The following is a 23224-nucleotide window of genomic DNA, read 5'->3' as shown; positions in this document are numbered from 1 at the left end:
TCACTTTTAAGATGCAAAGTCCTGCGTAGAACAGCTCATACAATACCAAACCCCTTTAAGTTCACGCAAAAGAAACTCGAAAGAAACTTGTAAACTAAGAGGATATAAAGTGTCAAGTGTGGGGAAGTAAAAAAATTAAAACAAAGAATGTGCTATTTCTGCCAAAATCTAGAAAAACAAACGATAAAGAGTAAGGAACTAATATTTGGCGTACTTCTGCCTCCAGTTCCTGTGTGGGAGCTTTAGCTCAAGAAACACTGTATTTTTGCAAACAAAAACAGTATTAAGTAGCAAGATGTTAGTGCAGCTGACAATGTAATGCTGTTTTCAGGAATAATTTTTTTACCATTTCTGCTCACTATTATTCAAACTCATATCCTTTCAGTAAAAGTTCATGAGAATATGTTTTTTCTTCTGTGTTATGTCAAGTATCAACCCTTTTTTGGTGTTTACATAGTAATAAAGTAGCTTGTACACAGGAGAAATACAAATGTTAATCAAAACAATCTGTAGCAAGAGCTTTAATACATCATAATGCACATTTAGAAATTACCTCAAACATGACTTGGTATTTTGAATTGCCATTTTTAAGTGTCTGCTGATGAGCACGTGGCACATCTCAATTAATGATGAAACGATGGTAAGCATAACAAGCATTTATCATATCCCAACATGACATTTACCAGCATAAACAGTGCCCTTAAAGTCTGTATTTATATTTTCTTTTGCGTGCACATTCAGTACTAAAGCAAAAAGCTTACAGAGTCTCAAGTACAATAGTAAGTGCCTCTTTACTCAGGCAGCATGCCACCCTACTCGTCTTAAAAATATTCAAAGACAGCCTACAACACACTGCATAATAATTGATAAGACTTGTAGCCCTTTCAAGTTACAGCAGATTTTAAGCAATAGGGAGACAAATACATGAGTTGTAATTCTTTATCACTAAATGCAGAATGACGTTAGCACCTATCAGTATAAAGCACTAGGGACTAAATATTGTGTAACATCTCTCAACATGTTGTACTTGCAAAATACCCCAGTTTTTATAAATATTGTCCATGTGTTTCATGCCTGCATAAAGCTTTTGCCAAAACACTCACTTTCTAAGTGACATGGAAATCTCACTAATTTGGAAGGAATGTCAGTGAAGCAATGAGAAAAAAAATCAAGTAAACTTTAAAAACTTATTTGCCCTGTTACTTGCCAATTTGTGGTCTTCAGAGTAGTTATAATTAATTGAAATAATTAATGCACACATCCAGATCTAACTGTTGAAGCTGAGCTGATACAGTACCAAAAAAAAAAAAAAAAGATAAGGCCTAAGATACATTTTATAATCGAGGAGCATAATTTCACTCTGGGGACAGGATAGTGAATAAAACCAAAACCAGGCCAGTTGTTAGACAAAAATATTAACAAAGTGTTATCCAAGAACGTGTAAAGATTAGATTGCTATGGCAGCAGATAACATTAGAGTGTTAACTACAGAAAAGTTTGCTTTTATTTAACAGGTACATAAGTATTGATAAAGATATTTTAAAATATGCCAAGAAATAAATAGCTTAAAACATCAACTTAAATATCAAGTTAACCTGGCAAAAGAAAACTATTATCCAAAAGTCTTTTTAAAAGAAGCACAGCAAACACCCACAATTGGGCAATGCATTTTAAAAGACACTGCTTCTGAGAGTAATTCTAGGTAGGAATGATAAAGCTATGTAGTATGATAAAGGACTCCTTTATTTATGGAGCCACATTTGCTCCTGAAAAGTACCTAACTGCATTTGATTTACACAACGTAATAAAACAAGTGAGCATACACATACAATTTATTTTCAATTCAATTATAGAAATGAATTCTTTTAAATTTACAATAATATCTGCAGTTGATATGTAGGAAAACAGTAACACTGTACAAATGCTTCATTTCTAATTCAACAAAAGTTGTTTCGAACAGGCAAAGGTCTTTGAACTGCAAACCTTCCTAAAGAAATACAGGCCACTTGAGAGCAGGGTGAAGTAGCTCAAAGTCAGCATTCCCAGACGTAAGCATGTACTGGGGTCAGGCTTCTGTGAAGGAGGCAACTTACCCATCAATTGAAAAATGACTATATGCTTGTTTACAATAGCCATCAGAAGGATCTTCAGCCAAAAAGGAATGCTATCAGCATTTTATTAGAATTAACAATAAGCTAAACCTCAAGTACTCAGTTTTGCTGGAGAGTAAAAATACAATGGCACATTCGTCACTTAACAGCTGAGGGGATCTCAAGTTTTGTATTTCAGTGAAAAACAACCACCACCACCTCCCGGCGTAAAGATTGGTCAATACTCTTTACATGCGTGTACTTGGCTACTCTCTCCCCTAAACACAAGTAGTTGATTTAAAAAAAACATAAATAAAAAAACACAGCAATGCTCTAGTTCCCAATCAGATCCAGTTAATAAATACTGAAAAAAAAATTGCTTTAGGTTTTCATTCTGCATCAAAGTCTGTAATAATAGAATGATATGAGAAAACGATAAGAAATGAAGAGCAGGAATATAAACACCCCATTAAAAAGTATATAGTTTACCTAAAAGCTACACACACTAACTCAGTGTCACTTTCTTTCCAATGACTATTTTAAGCCACATGATTTTTCAACACCAAATTGCAATGCATACAGGCAAGTATCACAACCACAGAAAAATCTGAAATTTTCAAGTCCTCCATTACATCCTCTAGGCTTTATCAAACCCTCACAAAAGAGTCTTTCACATATTGGGTCCAATTTATGTTTCCGGGAAGTTCTGCAAGTTAACTTCACCCTCTAATGCTTCTTCCTCTTACAATTTAAGGAAAAAAACCTCCACCGACCACCCTCTGAAACTGTGTGTTCTTCTCAATATATTCAGCCCTTTGCCTCTATTTCAGCCTTCTTATTCATACATAGCAACTCAGGACAGAGAAAGCCAAGTCAGTCTGCTCACAGGTTTGTAAGAACTATGCAAAGCCTAAAGTAATGGTGAATAATGCCACTAAGTCATTCAGGAGAAAAAAAACAAAAACAAACCAACACACAAACAAACCCAAAACACCAACAAAAACAAACCCAACCAAAAAGCAGAGGTGTGCCACCAGGTGAAAATGGGAAATTTAAGGATATGTATATACCTAAAATTTCCAAGCCTACAATTTTTATTTTTATTTTTTTTTTCCTAAGACAGGAAGGAGATGATAGATCATAGAGCCCTTGCATCAGAAAATGCCTACTACAAAGGAACAGAAAAATTAAACAAGTAATTACAGTCTTTGCTCTTTGCCATGCAAAGCAAGGATACAGAAAGCTCTGTGGCAAAAAATAAGTTGTCCACAAAAGATTCCTAGCATTCCTTTTCCATTACAATAATATAGACTTCAAGATGTTCCACAACGTGAACTATAGCTTCGTGCAGTGCAAACCAGCTAACAGAAAAAGTACATTCTTCGTGCAGTTACAATGGATTAGCTTTAAAACTAAGCAGAAAGGGAAAATTAAGGATTTGCTGCTCTAGTTCCTCTGTTGAATGTTTGGAAAGTTCATGTTTCCTGAGTCTTTAAGCAGAGTAAAACAGTATCTCAAGGCTGCAGAAGACTGCACTTGAAGAGGAAGAAGGTTAATAATACTATAAGCTATACTACTGGAGCTTTCTTGCAAATGTATCGAACTGGAAACTTCCACTTCCAGAAATGAGGTATTTGCATAAGAACGACCTCTTGAAATCTTAAAGGAGCCCTCATTCAGTAATCTTCAATCACAAAAGCATTGAGAAAGGATAAATCACTGCCGAGAGAACTCTGGCATTGAAGCAGATGCTCAGCTCGGCTGTCACACTGCAGATGCAACGGACACCAGAAAAATGAGCATTTTAAGTTCAGAAAAATCCTCCCTAAAGTGGAAGTGTCCACTTAAAATAAGAAACAGACAACTGCATTATGCCTACTCCAGAAAAACGGCAAACAGCCCTACCCACACATCGTAAGTATCAAGCAAAGCCTCCCACTATTGACTTTATTTAACTGGGTCTTCCTAGAGTTGCAACTAATCCGTAGGAATTTTCCCAGTTAGCAGAGACTGAGTGATTTTATATCAAGACTATTTTTACAGTTGAAAAAAAACCTTAAGTCTACATACTCACAGAAACATAAACCCAAGATTCAGAATACCATCTCCTAATACTGAAATCCAGGTATTTTAACTAAAAAAAATTATGAACAATACACACACTTTATCTGGCCACATTCTAGAGACATTACTTATCATCAGTACTACTTATTCTTGAGTTCAAGACATTAAAAAAGTGTAAACATCAGCTGCATGCAATAGCACAAGTACAACACATCAGATGTGGCTTCAGTCTTCACAGTTCATATTGTTCCATTATCCAAGAAAACAATAATTTCTTCCACCATCTATTCTTGAGATAAACACAACAGTACTGTATTTTCAACTATGCAAACAATGACTTTATCGTCTAATTTATGCTTTTAGGCTTCTTCCTTCATGCTGTTTTTACCAGTGCTACTTCAACTATTTCAGTGTCCCTTTAAAGCAGAATTCAGCTATAGTTTGGTTTTCTTTGGCACGTTACTAAAAAACAATGAGGCAGTGCATATAATTAGGGCTAATTATCTTGTATGGAGACTAGTAGTTTGTTCTGCAAGGACAGTTTATAAATTATTCTTTTTCCATAGACACAGCAAAGCTCCCAAAGCGGTCTTGACATAGAGGAAATAATATTGCAATGGCCAGAATAAAAGACAGAAAAGCCCATGAGATCCTGAAAGTTTCTACAAATCTCAATTGTGCATAATAAAAAATATAGAATTAACAGAGGTGAAAGTTTGGACAGTCTACTCCATTTCTAAAGTTCATAAGCTATTAAGACTGCCAAAAAATACAACATTTCCTGTTTGCAATTTTTTTTTTAAATTTTATTTTGGTTGAATTCAGGTTTCCTGCTACAGCTCAGCTGGGTTTAACCATAAAATACTTTTCAGCTCTGTCAGTTGCTACCCTGAAATCACGAGACAGCTTGGCTACTACAAACCCACAGCCTTTGCAAACCCAATTTGGAGAAATTGACACAAATCTTTTCTGTAACTTGCTGAAAAATAATCACCAAATGTAAGGTGTCAAAAGAAGCATTTTGTTTTAGGAAAAAAAAAAAAACACAACAACAAATTGGCTTCTGTTGCGTAAGCTGTCACAGTGAGATATTTAGCAGCTCTAACTGTGCCTGCACGAGCCCACTTGATCACAGATTACAGAGGTTTCTCCAGAAAAGAAAGCTATACTTACATTGCTAGAGAAATAGCACCAGGGAGCTAGCTCAAGCACCAATCCCTAGCCTATTCAGCGTGGATGCTCAGTCAGCTGCCAGTCTCTACTTTGCAGTAACTAACTAGTTCCTGCCAGAAAGTCACAGAACAGCCTGTAGTTGAGCAAAAGAAGCCGGTAACAGACCGCAGGTCCAAACTAGTACATCTGGGGCAGTAACTGCCACTTAGAGAAGAAAATACTAGAGTCATTAGAGGACATCCGAAAAACTGAATTCAAAGTTACATAATAACTTGCCTAAAAAACGTGTCTTCATCCTAAACAAGCCTCTTCAACATTTCTTCTGTCCTCAGAAACATTGGAATACTTTCCCTTTAAATTCAACAATTACCTGAAAAGGTAAACTGCCTCCGTATTTCTGAACCCAAACTAGAGAGGTACAGCCCAAGAACAGGATGTTCGAGAAGGCTATATCATTTGGGCATTACAAGAGACCGCAACGAAAGATTTTTCTATTTTAGAATTAGAGAAGACTATGTTTTAACTTTTGCTGACACTAAACTTCGCAGAAAATAAAATTACTTAGATATTAAGAATGCATTCTCATTCATTTGATTATTAAAATTATGTAAGAAAGGATAAATTACAACATAATGCTAAATACTAAGGACTTTAGAGTGTTTCATAATAAGCTCTGTCTAGAACTTTACCATTACCATCACACTAAGGTAGCAATCTACCTTAAAAATATATATATTCCTTAAATTATTTTTAAATAATTTGCAAGATACTATGATGAGTAAAACAGCACAATACCAAAACCTTACAAAGTGAATAATCAGCTGTACTCAAAAATGGTTAACTATAATCTTAAATAATAATGAGCTCTAACGTTATCTAGAAGATTACAGAATTTATTTTATGGTTGTTGCTTTTCTCTTTAGAGTAGAATGATGCAAACCAATGATGACTGACCCACAACCATCAGCTCTATATCACGGTCCTCCAGTTTAAATCTTTAATGTGGAAGTCAATATGCACTGAGGCATCTGAATTTGCTCGACCACTGTGAAGAGAAAATGCACTAGTCCCAACTGCCTTACCACTGCATCCATTCAGTAAAGCAGATCCGATCAACTGGAGCAGCTCACTTCTGGTATATGCACTGCATCTCCCTACTCAATACATCACACGGAAAGAAGGCAAGCCTGGGTTGCTAAGTAGAATAGCATTTGCACCAAAACTACACTAAAATGTAAGTGCTCACCAAAACTCTACACCCTCTGAAAGGGCAGGGTGGGAGAGGAGGGAACAAAGTTGAATGTTTGTCCAGCCCCCGTGGGTTCCCAGCTCCCCATGCTTGCCCTTAGCCTGCTCTCACTCGCACGAAGAGGCAACAGCCTCGAGTCTGTATACCAGCTGCAAAAATGCTGAAATGTGCTCCAATTGATCTTGATTCATCACACTGCTGGAAGGAGGCAGAACAGAGCTGGTGAGTGGTTTCTCCTCCTCTCCTCTCATAAAACAGTACGAATAGAAACAAAGTAGAAGAGAAGTTGAACAGAAGCGCCGAGGGTAGCTCCTCTCGGAACAGCACGTCTGGCCACCGCGTGACGTATGGGGAGATCTTTCCTGTGTGCGTCCAAAGCTACCGGACTTTTATAATCCTCTTAGTCACGTCTCCGTTCGCCTCTCGGGTCCCAAGATTTCCCACTCTAAAAATCTTTCCTATCCGTCTGAAAAACTTGGCCTATGCACCCTCCTACTAAAACTCCAGTCTGGCTAACCTGCACAGGCAGCTATGTAAATCTTTCCTTTAACTCAGCCACTTGCTTCTCCCACGCCTCACTCAGTCCAGCAGCACACTCCTGCTAGACCCAAGCTACTACTCTGTTTGAAGGATGAACGCTCCTTTAACTTGTGCAATGTAGAAAGAAGGTAGAAGGGAAGAGAGACACCAAAAGCATCCTAAGTGAGCAGGGAGCCGCAGCAGGAAGCTGCCAGCATGTAACCCTCTAACAGGTATCAAAACCAGTCTCAAACTCTCCACTGGCTATTCAAGCCAGATTGGAAGGCAGTGCCATCACAGCTCTGCAGCACCCTGTTAAAAGATTCGATTCTTGTAGATATACATCTGATATCCAATAAGGGAAAAAAAAAGTCTATTTAATATTGTGCATTTTGGTAAACTAACAATATTCAGCTCTACGTAAATACAGAAAATATACTTCCAACTAGATATACACTAATTTAAAAAATTTCAGATACAATTGAGCTGTAATCAAAGTTTGCATCTTTCAGGTGATAAGTCACCTAAACTTGTACCTAACATCCAACCAAATACTATTCTAGCACTCACTTCTCCCAAACATTTACAAGAACACAGAATATTGAGTTTTGTAAATGTTTATATTTAAACAAAACTTTATAATAAGCCACCCCTACATTTTTTCACAGCTTAAACATTTCCTCATGTTTCAAACACTGGAATGACTTTATTTCTGCCAAATCTCTGAAAAATTTAAAGATGTCACTGAAGGCCACTTAAAGTAAAAAACCTGAGTGCTGCTAAGCAACCCAGAAAACATCCTTACATGTTCAATTGTTTAGTGCTGTAAAAAATTTCACACATATTCAGAATCCATGTATTCTGGACTCGAATGACAGTAATGGCTTCCACACAGGGGAAGAAAAGAAAATTCTGTAGGATATGTTTGTATTTCAGAAAGGAGTTGCTTATAAAAGACTAAAGATTTGATGAAATTTACTCACTTTTTCTGCACATGGAATAGATTAGAAACAGATTGTCTCTTATCCAGTATTTTACACACACTCCAGAAGTCAATTTACTAAGGAAAAACAGCACTTATGTTTGTTTTATTAAAAAAAAAAAATGTACCAAGATTCTTTTCCACTACATAAACCAAAATTTAAAAAATGTATTCCATATCCAGACTCTTTAAATCAATGCTATTTTGACTGCTCTAACTGCATATAAACAAAGGCCATTTAAAGTAATTTAATATTTCACTGTTCTATAGCACTGCTCACCAATGGATGCACTTACACATTCAGAAAAAGTGAGACCAAGTCTTATGTTCTTTGAAGCAGATCATGATGAAATGAACTATTTTCATGTCACAGTAAGGAGGACATGCATATGTATCCTTCATTTGAATTCCATACCAATACAGGTATGGAACGGGGATAGAGTGTACCATCAGCAAGTTTGCTGATGACACTAAACTGGGAGGAGTGGCTGACACGCCAGAAGGCTGTGCTGCTTTACAGCGTGACCTGGACAGGCTGGAGAGTTGGGCAGGGAGGAACCTAATGAAATCCAACAAGGGTAAATGTAGGGTACTGCACCTGGGGAGGAATAACCCCACGGATCAGTACAGGTTGGGTGCTGACCTCCTGGAGAGCAGCTCTGTGGAAAGGGACCTGGGAGTCCTGGGGGACAACAGGATGACCATGAGCCAGAAATGTGCCCTGGCGGCCAAGAGGGCCGATGGCATCCTGGGGTGCATCAAAAAGAGTGTGGCCAGCTGGTCGAGGGAGGTCATCTTCCCCCTCTACTCTGCCCTGGTGAGGCTGCATCTGGAGTACTGCGTCCAGTTCTGGGCTCCCCAGTTCAAGAAAGACAGGGATCTGCTGGAGAGGGTCCAGCAAAGGGCTACGAAGATGATTAGGGGATTAGAACATCTTTCATATGAGGAAAGGCTGAGGAACTTGGGTCTCTTTAGTCTAGAGAAAAGAAGACTGAGGGGGGATCTTATTAATGCTTTCAAATACTTAAAGGGAGGATGCCAGAGGGATGGGAGGAGTCTTTTTTCAGTGGTGCCCATTGATAGGACGAGGGGTAATGGGCACAAGCTTGAATATAGGAAGTTCCATCTTAACATGAGGAGGAACTTCTTCACTTTGAGAGTAGTGGAGCACTGGAACAGGCTGCCCAGAGAGGTTGTGGAGTCTCCCACTCTGGAGACATTCAAAACCCACCTGGACGCTGTCCTGTGCAACCTGTTGTAGGTGACCCTGCTCTGGCAGGGGGGTTGGACTAGATGATCTCCAGAGGTCCCTTCCAACCCTGACTATTCTGTGATATACTTATTTGTTATGTAATCAAGTGAGTAACCTCTCACTCATCCTAACTTTTGTAGCGCAGTACAGTGTTCTGCACAGGAACTACCTTACAACATAGCTTCTGGATTAATTAATTCAGCAAACAGTTCGTTGAATCCCAGTTTATATTCCCTCAAGCAATTCGATTATCTTGCCATAAAGGTCATGGGGAGTATCTCCAGAAGACATCAATCTGCTAAAGCTTTCCATAACATAAAAATGCATCACTTAATTGACCTAATGTTTATTTTGGAATTACAGATTTCATTTTTTACATTTCTCAAGATGCTTACTCTTAAGTTACCAGTCTCATATATTCAACTGCCATGAATTTATTGCAGGCACACTCTGAACAGACCAGAGCCAATGAAAATAGATATAATCAAAGCCCTCCATTCACACAAAGTTATTGGCAATAGGGAAAAAGGCAAATTTAAAGGTTAGTTTAAACCACTAATACAGAATGGCAATACAGATTCCTAAAACCAGACTTTGCTTAAAATGGAAAAAGTATCATCACCTGTAAGTAGAATTAAAGAAATTTTATAAACCAAAAAGGAATGCTGAAAATATATTTAAAAACTTTGGAATATCTGGTAATCTCACCATGAAACTTCAGCCTATCAATACAATTAAAAATTTTAAAACTTCACATAGCAAGATACTAATAGCACAGGTAGATCATACAACAGATAGTTTGTGTATGCACATACTACATTAAGAAAAAAATCACATATGTATATCATACATGTTCAAAAGGACTGAAACGGCACTGATGGAAAAGCTAAGCTAAATCATTAGAATTACCAATTTCTACCTCCAGTTATCTATTAACATCATTTCTTTCGAGCCAGATTTGCTTAACTTAATGCTGATTTTCAGACATGTTATACTATAAACTGTTTAGCTGAACTTCATCATAAAAATGTTGCTAGTTTTCCTCACAAGGAAATAAACTTCATTCTTGGAAAGCAATTGTGCTGTAAGCAGACGAAGCCCATGATCTGACCTGTTCCACAAGCAGCAGAACGGCATTTTGGTTTTGTTCTGCTAGTCATCTCATTGCTAGTACAGGTAACGAATTTAGCTTTTACGGATACTTCGTACGAAGTAAGTGAGAAATAACACAGCCCAACCTTTTTTTTTTTTTAATATCCATATTCAAATTATACACTTATTTCACTTGCATGATCTGAAATGAGGCCTTAATGAGGGCTGGAGCACCTCACCTATGAAGACAGAGAGAGTTGGGGTTGTTCAGTCAGGAAAAGAGAAGGCTTTGGGGAGACCTTATAGCTGCATTCCAGTCCCTCCCCATTGCTCCTGCTGGGCCTCTTTATTAGGGAATGCAGCGATAAGACACGGGGTAACGGTTTTAAACTGAAAGAAGGTAGATTTAGATTAGATATTAGGAAGAAATAATTTACTGTGAGGGTGGTGAGACACTGGAACAGGTTGCCCAGAGAAGCTGTGGATGCCCCATCCCTGGAGGTGTTCAAGGCCAGGCTGTATGGGGCTTTGAGCAACCTGGTCTAGTGGGAGGTGTCCCTCCCCAGGGCAGGGGGGGTGGAACTAGATGATCTTCAAGGTCCTTTCCAACCCAAACCATTCTGTGAATTTTTTATTTTCTTGGCACTCATTTCTACTTATATTTTTTGCTCTCAAAAGCTCTGTAATGTTCTAGCATCTAGAGCAAAAACATCCTGTGGCACTGCAACTCTTACAAGTAGAAGTTATCCTCACAGGTTAAAAAGCTTTAAAGAATAACTGAAAAACCTGAAAAAATGACCAACCCATAGCTTCTTAAACAAAATGTTGGGCAGGACCACCAAAAAAAAAAAATCAGAAAACCCTTTCTGTGGGACGGGGCAGGGGGGAAGTACCTATAAAAGCAACAGTATTACAAAGAAATTCTTCAGTATCTACATACTGTAAGCCTCGCAATAACTGTATAAGCACAGTATGAGCTGCTTATTTTTCCTCGAAAATAGTACTTACAGACCTGATTCATATCACGCAGTTTTAGCGGAAAAACAGAACTGAGACTCCGCAAAGCCTCCCAGGCCTGGCCTGCACAGAAGTTTAGCAAATGGAAAATGGATGGCTCATGCTTCACTTGCATCCACACATGTTCCCAACAGCCAAAAAGCCAAAAGAGGAATAGGGAGTTGCTGTTTTCTTAGTATTTGTGAGAAAGCTTCTCCGTACAAGTTTATCAAGTTTTCTATGTAAGTATTTTTCACAAGGTTTACAGCAACCCTTACACACCAGGCGAGTATTGGAATTGCATAGGCACAGGGAATTTGAGGCTGTGTTGCAGCTGGCACCGCACTGACCAGCTTCCTACCTCTGGAAAAAGGTTCAACTGTCCAATCAGACTGGGGAAAGAAAAGCAATTTAATCAAGGTCTCAAGGCAGGTCAATTGAGGATATTGCTCCTAGTCCAGTAGCATTTCTATCGGGCTGCATTTGTACCTATCTAGAGACGGTGTAACAGCTAAAACATTTAACTACATACACACATTCTGCTCATCAGGTGCTATCTACATCTTCAAAAAAATCTTCAGCTGATTGCAGATTGAGTGTGTCCTGGCAAGTGACCTCCTGAGTCACCACAGTGCACTCCAATAGTCCTTAGCCTCTAATAAAATGGGTCAGAATTTGATCTTTAAAGTTCTAGGGGATATCAACCTGGCCATCTTCACAAAAAAAAACCCAAACCCTAAGCATTAAAAATAGTAGCTTTGTTCCAGAGCATTTATAAAACTTGATCTCAAGATGCCAAATTCAAAAGACACAGCTGCTGGCAGCTGGCCACTTGGGAGGTAGTCAGAATGACTGGAAGTCTCATGCCTTTTAAATGCAACATCTATTATTGTCTTTCTCATTACAAGTGATATTCATAAACATTTTTTTAAAACCCTTCATCCTTTAAAGAGAAGAAACCTAAAGAACAAGTTACCTCCTGTTTGTTCTTACATGTGCAAGGAAGAGACTTCCAGGAAGGGCACATTGAGCAACAAGTTTTTCTGTGGTTTACACAACAGAATCCAAGTGATAGAGATAACAGGACTGTGCTCCAATCTAAGTCACACTAGGCAGACCTGTTTTCACAGCTTGGTAACATGCCATCAGTAAAAACGTAAAGCTCATAAGACATGGTGTAAAGCATTGCACTTGAACCAGCAAGGCCACTCCAACCTGCAATCAGTTCCCACTGCTTGGCCACAAGAGATGATACAAGGGTCAAAACAAAAAGCGGTCATGAGGAGGAAGAGGTCATCTGCCCCAACATTTTGATCATCACTATTCATTGTGAAACTACAGTTCCCAGGCAGAGGCCCATGGTCAGCAACTGGCCTGTGAAACGGCATATCACACATCAAAAAAAAAAATTGGAAACACTATAAAATGGTAAATAGTGACTCACTAGATGATTGGCCTATATTTAGGAGCCACCATAAATTATAAAGTGGTGTCTGAAGAACAGCAGTAACCACACTAAACAAGTTGAACAAGAATGAAAATTTTAAAAGTATTAGTGATTTTCTACCTGTTCAAGAGAACCACAGCTTAAAAATGCAAAGGCAACCTAAATAAAATACTGATGGAGCAGTCACAAGTTAAGTTTTACTGACATGACACTAAAAAGCATCAATAAGCAGGCATAAGAAATCTGAAGTTTTTAAAAAAAAAAAAAAAAAAATCATCTAAATCCTACCAGAACTTTTACAGGTGGGATATACAGACCATTTTTTTTCCCCAGCAGATGTTCCTCACTGCCCTGGGGAAGGCAAATTGACCCCTATATTCAGTCACAAATTTATCAACCCTAGAGTACAGTTCAGAATGCAAAGTGCCACTTTTTAATACTGGTATCTGATCAAGCATTTACCTAAAAATGTGTATTTATAGTCTTATTCAATACATAACATTAATAAATATTATCCTCTAATTTTATAGTCCAATATTAGATTTAGTATTTTAACTCAACAATCGAAAATGTAAAATTAACATTAAGTTTTGTAGTTAAGAATCCTTTGATTTCTTTGCTCTCCACAAAAGAGATATTAGTGATCTCACTTCAACACTGAACACTGCAAAACTGACAAGTCTCCAGATTTTATGAATTGTTTCCTTTTCAGAAAAAGGAGAAAAGTCATAAAATGAAGTTTTGCCTCTTGCCCTGTCATTGGGCACCACTAAGAAGTCTGGCTCCCTCTGCTTATACCCCCTGACACACACACACAAAATTAGTAAGGTCTTCCCTTACTAAGGCCTTCTCTTCTCAAGATTAAAGCTAAACAGTACCAAATTTCTCAGCCTTGCATCCTATATCAGATGCTGCAGTCCCTCAATAGCTTTGCAGCCCTTTGCTGGACTTGTTCCAGTATGCCCATGTGCCTCTTGCACTGGGGAACCCAGGTCTGGACATATCACTCCTGATACGTCTCACACAGGATGAGTAGCAAGCAAGGATCACCACCCTCAACCTACTGGCAACACTCTTTCTCACATGGCCCAGGATGCTGTTGGGCTTCTCTGTCACAATGCCATGCTGCAGGCTTCCTCACGATCAGATTGTCCATCAGGACCCTCGGGTCCTTCTCTGGGATGCTGCTCTCCAGCCTGGCAGGCCCAAACCTGTGATGGTATATGGGGTAATTCCTCCCCTGGTGCTGCACGTCATGTTTCCTTTTGTTGAACTTCATGACATTCCTGTTGGCCTTTCACCAGCCTGTTAAGGTCCCTCTGAACGGCTGTCCTCCCTCTTCACATCCCTGACCAATTCTTCCTTGCCTGCAAGTACAGAGTCCAGCAGAAAATCTCCTGTTGTCACCTCCTTGATCAATTATGTTTGGAAGTTGTCATGAATGCACTCCAGAAGCCTCCTACTTTGCTTGTGCCCCGCTGTGCTGTTCCTCCAGCAAACAGCAGGGTGGTTAAAGTCCTCCATAGGGACTACTTGCAAACACGAGGCTTCTTCCAGTTGTCTGAAGGAGGCCTCATCTGCTGCTTCTTCCTTATCAGATGGTCTGTAGCAGACACCCATAACACCACCCCATAACGCTGACCCATTCACTGGGTCATTATCTGGCACAAGTCTGACCCATGCGCTCGTCATCAACCGCCTCATCATCTGGCCAAGAGCAGAGCTTCATGAATCCCCACTGCTCCCTTGCATAAAAGGGCAACACCTCCTCCTCAGCATCCCAGCCTGTCCATCCTAAGGAACCTGTACCCAGCCACGGAAGGGCTCCTGTCCCGAGAGGCACCCCACCACACCTCTCCAATCTCAGCGAGATCATAGCCCTGTGACTGCATGCAGACCTCCAGTTCCACCTGTTTGGTATTCATGCTGCCTGCATTAGCATCAGGCACTTCAGGGAGGTACCCACTCATGTGGATCTCCCAGATAAGGTATGAGAGCTTCTCCTGTAACTGTCCTGCAGGCTCATGCCTATTGCATGCTTTCCTGATTGATGTGCCCTGGTTTCTATTACACTAGAGCTACACAGCCAGGATAATGACTAGGACAGGCCAACATTGCTACATGCGCATCAACATCTCTTCATGAAGTCTGGTTTGCAGCAGAATAATTAAACATAGTTATACTACTAGGAAAGCAACATACCCATCCAGATACCCAGTGTTATCTCTGATCTGCATTTGTTTTAAACCCTCTAGCCATCACACCTATCTTTTCTCGCAAAGACATTAAGAGCTTTCCTCCCCAGTATCCAAAAACTATGCTTTTATGTATAATATGAGAGAACTTGTTGAATTCCCAGATTCCTCAGACTCTATTAGCTAGAGAGATAGCAGCAGAAAGGATACAGCTCTGTTCTCTGTAAGGATTACACTTACTCCAATAGTTCCACACATGCCCTGGCAGAGGGCTGCTATCACACATGAGCATTCCCTCACAATATCAATGAGCCTTTAACAGGAAATAATTTTTTTCAAAATTATATATTCCTATTCCAGTAAAGAGGATATCACTGTAGACATCTTTACATAAATCAGCTATAAAAGGCCCTGAAGCATGAAGAGTTACATTGCCCCATGCAGTAGAGTCATACTGATCTGAACCAGAGACAAGAAAACCTAGTCAAACAAAAATAGATATTGAACAAAACTTGCAGATATATTCAAGCAACTAAAAAACACTCATTAAGTCAAAATAATTTTTAAAACTACCACTGATTAGCAGGTAGCATCTTAAAGAAGAAATCCTTATATCAAGTACTCATTCCTTCAGCTACAAAAAGTACACACAGTTAATAAGCTCTCTGAACTCCGACTCATGCGTAGTCATATTAGGTTTTATGCTCAAAGTTCACGAAAGTCACTACTGAGTCTTCACAGTAAGGGACTTTACTATAAAAAAATAAATTTAAAAAGCTATTAATTATTCAACACAGAGGTCTGAAATTAAAGAAAACTAACATGTTTCATTGTTTGACAGGCATAAAGCCAAGAGCCTGAAATAAGTACTCAAAATAGGACATATTTTCCAATGGAGGTAAAGATTACAATATAACCAACAGGAATGTGCAAGCCAGCAATACTTAACTTAGCAGTTCATGCCAAACCATGATAGTCCGTTGTACTACTTAAAAAACACTGAAACTTGAGAAAGTGGTATTATTACAATTGTTAACAATGGAATGCAAGAACATTTTTAAACTACAAGTCACACAAATTCATTTCATATATTTATTTTTGTAGAAATAGACTATTCAGCACTTTAGGGATTTGAAAACCTGACAAAGAACTTGAATATTTTTTTCCCTGATACATGCAAGTTAAACACCAAATGTAAATGCTATTAGAAAGGCTCCAGTTTCCCCACAACTATGTCCTTGTCGAGGTTATGCTGATATATTGCAAGAAACAAAAAAAATTAAAACCACCAACAGAAATCTCACAATTTAGTAGAAAAAACATTTTCTTTCTCTAGGAAAAAAAAAAAAAAAAACAAAACAACCAAAAACCTGTGTTTAGGATCTACTAAAGTAGAGTTTGAGAAAATATTTCTGTAAGAATCCGGTCAAAGAAAAGACATACTTCACATCTCTTTAAGCTCCAACAGGGACACGGGGAACTTTAAACAGGAGTATAAGTCAACAGCACTCTGAGTATTTTTAACTTTAGCTGCAAGCAAGACACACTAATTATCTGAAAGATCACAGTACATTTAGTTTTATTATACAGAATTCTGCCACCATCACAAACACAAAAAAAATCCAGAAGAGCCAACTCACTCAAAATCTATTAATTCGTGTTTTCAGGAATCTAGCCTCTAATAAAATTTGTTTGTAGCAAAGTCTCAGCAGAGGCCCAGGTTTTCTTGAATCTTCTAAAGAAGATGTAGATGTTCTAATACAAGTGTTTTTCTTCCCCCACATCCCCCCCACACTTTGTTTGTCACACTTATCAATTTATTATTCCCTGTAGTTGAAACAAACTAGTTAGAGAAGTCTAAGAAAGGATTAAAAGTAAACTTTCCCACATAGTTATGCATTCAGCAGGGAAATATACTTGTTTAAATACAGCAAGTTTCACCTGATGGATCAGCAAACAAAATAAACTGGTTATCATCCAGGCATCAGAACTAGACATTGCATAAGTACAGTCTTAGGATCAGGCAAGAGCCTCAAGGGTGACCTTTAGGCAAAGGAATTAACAATTGGTTTTCAGTAGATTTACAGTAAATATGTTTAACTTAATCTAAGTTGTGGAAAAAACTTATCTATGTCTCCACCCTCTAAGAAAAGTAGGGCTTCTTTTGGTGAAAAATTACTAGCTGAGCATTTTTCTAACTCCCCATGGCAGGCAAAGAGCATCAAAACTGAGGGAGCAGGACAGGGGACTGCTCACCCAACACTGTGATGGCAGGAGGGAGAGCTATGCAGAAGTACTCAAATGAGCTGCTTGTGCTGTTCACACTAGATTTTAATTACTTTTATCCTTACTGCCTGAAAAATAATAAGTGATCCTTTACTATTTTTAGAAATTAAGTTTACATTATTTAAATTAAGATTGACATGATTCCTATAAAATCTGACCTACTGCAGTTAACATATGAAGGCACTAGTAACAGTCAGTACCAAGTCAGCACAGGTCACTGCTATTTTCCAAGATTCCCACCTGGTATCAACACAACCTTCTCTGAAACATGGGCTCAACAACAAACAGGATGCTTGCAGTGCCGAGTACTCTGAAGACTCTCCTGAGCATGTATGTCTGTGCTTTTCTTCATGTGTTTGGTTATCAATAGCCAAGACAAATGCCGAATTACCTCATGAGAGAAAACAAAACAAAATACAAACCCACCAATAAAAGTCTTCTCTAGATTCCAAAATTAAAATTACCCCAAAGAATCCCCAAACAGAAAGCTGATGCACAAAACCCCAAAACAGAATAGAGAAAAGCTGAATTCTAACAAATGCACAGTTGTTTTTTTTAAAGAAAGAGCTGTATATAATATGGCATCCACATCACTGCTAGAGTTAGATTCTTTTTAAAAAAACAATGATGTGGATTTGGGTCTTTTTTTAACCCAAATACTGTTGTGTGATTATGTTTTGTGTTATAAAGTCACAAAGTATTTAAAGTCACAAAGTATTTAAGCATGTGCTGTACACACATGCCATCAAAACCCCCAATGTCTGTTAAAGAACGTGACATAGAAAAAGGACTACCTGAAATCCAAGACTGGCATAACACTTTGTATCCAAGAATAAGAGAAAAGGTGTTGTTGGGTATTTTTGTTGGTTTTGTTTTGGGGGGGTTAATTGTTTTTGGTTTTCTGTTTTGGTTCTGTTTGTTTGTTTGCTGTGGTGGGGTTTTTTGAATTTTTTTTTTTTTTAAGGCATATGGCCAACTTGTCTAAGTCTATTGATGGCTGTGACATTAGCCTTTAGATTATACTTTCTGGACAGCTTTTCTAAGTTTAGTGTTTTGCATTTTAGTAATAATACTCAGCTGCTATGGTAACCAGCATTCAAACACTCACTAAATCATTCCACAGTATTAAGTCACCTGAGCCTTCACCAGAATTTAGTGCAGAGCAGCTATAATTAATAGGGCTACTATGAAATATCATCTTCTGTCACTGCTGAAAAGAATAACTGATCAGTTTTAGTCAAATTTTCTTCCTGGAAAAAGAAAAAGTTTGAAGAGATTTGTTCACCAACAACCTCTGATGGAGACACACAGCATAAGATAGCTTACTGCCCACCACAAAGACTGAGATTTGTTTGTGGAACATCATTCCACTCATCTATACGCAAGTAATACAACAGTCATACAAAATAGTTGGACACAACAAGAAAATAATTACTTTTATGTTCCAGGTTTTTACCACAGCTTTTACATTTCCTGATATTCCCAACAGAAAAAGCAAAGCTCTCAGAGAAGCTCCCTCTACCTTTCATTTAACATACTTATCTTAAGGCTATTCAGAACCAAACTTCAACACACCAAAAATACTAAAACAATTATTTCAAAGTGGAAAAAAAAAAAGAATACCAGTAGCACTCTCAAATCTATCAATATTTTCTGACACCTCAATTCAGATTTGGTTTCTGCTTCAGACACAACTGGTAGCAAACTAGCCAGCTACCCAGTGTTTTGCTACAGCATTTACTCCAGTTGAGGACTGTGTATGTGTCAGTAAAGTACCCTCTTCTCCCCCATGAGCTATACAGCCTGCTGTGCCCAGGTGAGTCTCGCTGGAGTCAGAAAAGAAAACAAAACATCAAGCACAGGAAAGATGTAAATAACCATGGCAGAAACGCATATAAAATTCAGCAACCCAATCACAGAATGTAACAGAAGCACCAAGCCGAACACCGAGCTTCCTCATGTTCTTTCTATCCCTGATTGTTTTTCACATTTCATCATTAGTACAGTAAACAACAGATGTTGACTAGCAAAAAAATAAGGGATCCCCAAGCAAAAATGAGAACATTTCCTGACAGGTTTCTTCAACAGATGCCACTTCAAACTTGCCTTTAAAGACAACTGAACTAAAAGTGACATAGTCTCACTTTCTCCATAATATAAGAAAGTTATAGTGAACACTAGAGGAAATCATAAGTTTTTTAATAATTTAAAAAGTAACTTTCACAAGTGTAAACAAGCTCTCTAGCAGCTGGTAAAAGATAAAGAAGAGTCTTTAAGCATCTAATACAAACAAGAAGTTGTATTTACACCAGCTTGAGTTTAAAAAAAAAAAAGGCAAAAAATTGGGTAACTTTTGGAAATCGGAAGTCTGGTCATAACTACTTCGACTACAGAGGTGCTTCCCTTCCATGATGCAGTTTCTGCACATTTTAAGAACTTCCAGTGAAGGATCTGGTATTAGAAACCTTAGGAAACATGACTCTATGAATTGTCTAACAAAAGTTAATTGCTGGAGATGGCATACAACTCGCCCTAGTAGGAAAGAAACACTGGAAAGGAAGCAGAAGTTTCCAATCCCAAAAGATGGCCACAAAAAACAAGGCAGGGGACGGGGAGGTTAAAAAAAAAAAAAAAAAAAAAAAAAAAATCAAATCAACTTTGGCTTGTCATCAGCAGTATAATTGATTCTGAATTTCTGGGTACCAGTTACAGATCTGGCTTCACAATGCTCTTTGTGACACCCCAGCAGAGCTACTCGGTGCTTGATATATTCTCCTACAAGAAAAGGTTAAGTAAAACCTATCTTGTAGGAAGCCAAAAGATGAGATAAAAACTTGTAAAGTATGAGAGGAAACTGAATGAAAGCGATAATCTTTAACAAATAGTTCATAGTCTTCTGACAGAAAGAACTCTTATGTTTGCCTCATGTTTCTTAATAAGCATGTTTTCATTACCAATAACCCAGAAAGTTTAGATTTTCACACAAAAATCACTTATTACCGAGTCCAACACATGCTTTTCTTCACAAAAAAGGATATGATGCAAAAATTCCTCAAACCATCACCTGAAGCATGCATATTCTAGACTGGACACACAGCAACCTCTCATCAAAAAGCAGACAGCACCTACTCACTGTACCCTATCAACCATACACTCTTTACTACACTCTTATGAGGATACCAAAAAACCCCGAAAAAGGAGCAAACTAAAAAAATCTCGCATTTTGACACTGGCTACTACTGCATGACACAACCTTTATAGTACTTGGATTCTGCTTCAGAGCTTTGTTTACCCTTGCATGCTTACCACCTCAGGCAGTAGAAGGAAGGACTGTGTGTGGGATGAGATAATGGAAATTTATTTTGCTACTAGAGGAAAATGTTAAGGCAACCTTCAATCTTCTTACAGCACTTTGTAACTTTCAACCCTTTTTCCTACCATTTCATACACAGAAATACTTTTCAATACCCATGTGGTTTTTGTTTTAAGACACTTCTGATGAGCACATCTTTATAAACAGTTGTTGCTGCTTGCGAGATGACTGTTTCTCTGAATTCCTTTCTCTCTACTGCATTACATAATGAGATTTTTCTACTAGCACTAAAGTATTAACCGATTAAAGATTAACTCACCCCCAGGAGAGAGAATCTCAATTAAAAAAATTCCAATCATTGTAGTCACCAAGTCAAACCGCAGCTCTTCAGCAACCAACCCAACTCAGCCGCTTCTGTCCCTCCGCTAGCTCCCGCAGGCTCCCATCGCTGGAGGAGGCAGGTGCTCCAACAGGGGATGGTCAGGCAGATAGCACCTACAGCTTCCAGTAAGTGAATGAAATGCTTTCCACGTGACACGTGGACAAATAGTGAAATATTTGTCAGGGGTTTATTTGTTTTGAAAATGTATGTAAATACAGGAGTTACCATGTTAAGTGTAACACTAAATGTTTACAAAACAGCAGTCTCAGAGGAAGGAGCGCACTTCTGAAAATCACCATCGTCTTCCCCTGTTGATGCAAACATGCCTCAAGATTCCGCAGTGTAAGACCTGAAACTCACCCCCCCTTCTCATGGGCTCTTCAGAGCAGAGAACACCCCAAGGGCACTACCCCACTCCGCAACATCCTCAACTGGTTTAAATCTGTTTATCTGCTCTTTGGCAACAAAACCAGCAATTGCTACTCTCATACCATTTTGTCAAAAACTGCCTGCGTAACTTCCACTGAGTTAGATAATTCGAAACACACTAGGACCAAATACGCAGTCTCAAGTTAAAAAAAAATAAAAAAAAAAAAAAAGAAAGGAAAAGAAAGCAAGCAGAGCCAACGGCAGAGCACGTCCCCGGGCAGCGGCTGCCGCTGTCAGCTCTGCCGGCGCCGCCGCCGCTCCCCCGGCCGGGACTCCCGCCTTCCGCGGCTCTCTCCCCGCTACACGCCGGCGGCCTCGGCTGTTCCTCGAAAGCCGAGCGCCGGAACCACCCTGCCAGAGCGGGGCTACGATGAGATTTCTGAGAGACCTCGACCTTCGGAGCTGCAGCCTCGCACCGCGCCGGCGGCCGCTGCGGAAGGAGCCCCGCCGGGACCGGCCACCACCGCCGCCCGCCACGCCGGGGCCGCCCGGCCCCGAGCCGCATCTGACCACCCGGGGCTACCCCCGCCGGCCGCTCCCGGGCCGCGGCGACGCTCAGCTCCGCTCCCGAGAGGGTAACAAGGAGCCGCCTTTCCCCATCCGAGGAGGCCACGACGGCGCCCGGGACCGGCCCGCGGGGCTGCTGCCGACCCCGGGCCGCGGCCGGCCCCCGGCCGCCCCTCCGCGGTGCCGGAGAGGCTGACAGGAGGATTCCCAGCCCGGCGGGGAAGGGGAAGGCAGGGCATGGCGGGCCGAGCCGGGGACGCGGCCCCTTCCCCTTCTCTGCCCTCCCGGGCCGCCGCCGCCGCCCCGCGCCCCCCGGGGACCGCCGTCGCCTCTCCCCGCCCTCACCTTGGAGCATGGCCTCCAGTTTCTTCCTGTCCACCCGGAATCGCTCCTCACCCCACTCGGGGCTGTGCAGTGGCCGCGGCGGGCCGGCCGAGTCCTCTTCGGAGCCGGGCACGGGCGAGTCGGTGCTGCGCTCGCTGTTGGAGCCCGGGTCGGAGAGCGGCTGCTGCAGGTACCCGCTCAGCGGGTCGCACTGAGCCGCCATGGCGCTGCCAGGCGGACCCCGCCGCCGCTCCGAGCCCCACTCGGCCGCCTCCCCGCGGGACGCTATCTGCCCCCACAGCCGCCCCCCCGGCTCATCCCAGCCGCCGCCGCCTGCCAGAGTCCCGGCCCCGGCGCCGCCGCCTGCGCCCGCCTCTGCCTCCGGCTCCCCGCCGAGTGTGCGCGTCCCCGGGCCGGCGGCGGCGTCCGCGGCTCGGCGGCGCCCCCAGCCCGCCCGCAGCCCGCACAGCATCTCCGCCTCCATTGGGCCGCCGCCGGCCCGCCGGGGAGGGGCCGGGGATATCCCCGGCCGCGGCCCGGGAGGAGGGGGCAGCGGCGCGGCGCGGCGCGGCGCGGCGCGGCGGGAGGAGGGAGGGGAGGGCCGGGGGAGGGGAGATGCCCGCCCCCAGCGGCACCGCCTCCGCCTCAGGGCCGGGGTCCCTGTCAGCGGGGCTGCGGGGCCGCCGCCCTGCGCGCCCCGCCCGCCCCGGAGGGCGCCCCGCGTTCGGGGCAGCCCCCTCCGTGAGGTGAGGGGTGCCCGGGGCGCAGCGGGGTGGAGGGGTTGCCGGGCTGCCCGCCGCCCCCTCAGCCGTCCCGCTTCCGCCGCCTGAGGGAGGGTCGGCAGCCATCGCGCGGTGGCCGCTGAAGTACGCGACGGGCGGGGTGGCGGCCCTGGAGAAAGGGCCCTAAATAAGCCCCCCCCCA

At 41.2% G+C, this 23224-nt stretch overlaps 1 protein-coding gene across 1 annotated transcript in view; it reads right to left on the bottom strand.

Moving 5' to 3' along the window:
• Positions 1-22643, bottom strand: part of BICC1 (BicC family RNA binding protein 1) — a 114635-nt gene extending 91992 nt beyond the window's left edge. Inside the window, exon 1 of the mRNA XM_082486541.1 lies at positions 22322-22643. Within this exon, the coding sequence (XP_082342667.1) occupies positions 22322-22523 (202 nt within the window). The 5' untranslated portion in view covers positions 22524-22643. The remainder of the gene's footprint in view (positions 1-22321) is intronic.
• Positions 22644-23224: the final 581 nt, after the last annotated feature.

This window comes from Vanellus vanellus, assembly GCF_965231255.1.
Source record: "Vanellus vanellus genome assembly, chromosome: 7".
NCBI lineage: Eukaryota > Metazoa > Chordata > Aves > Charadriiformes > Charadriidae > Vanellus > Vanellus vanellus.
Note: the sequence above shows the minus strand (reverse complement) of the source record. Positions and strands in the feature narration are given on the sequence as shown.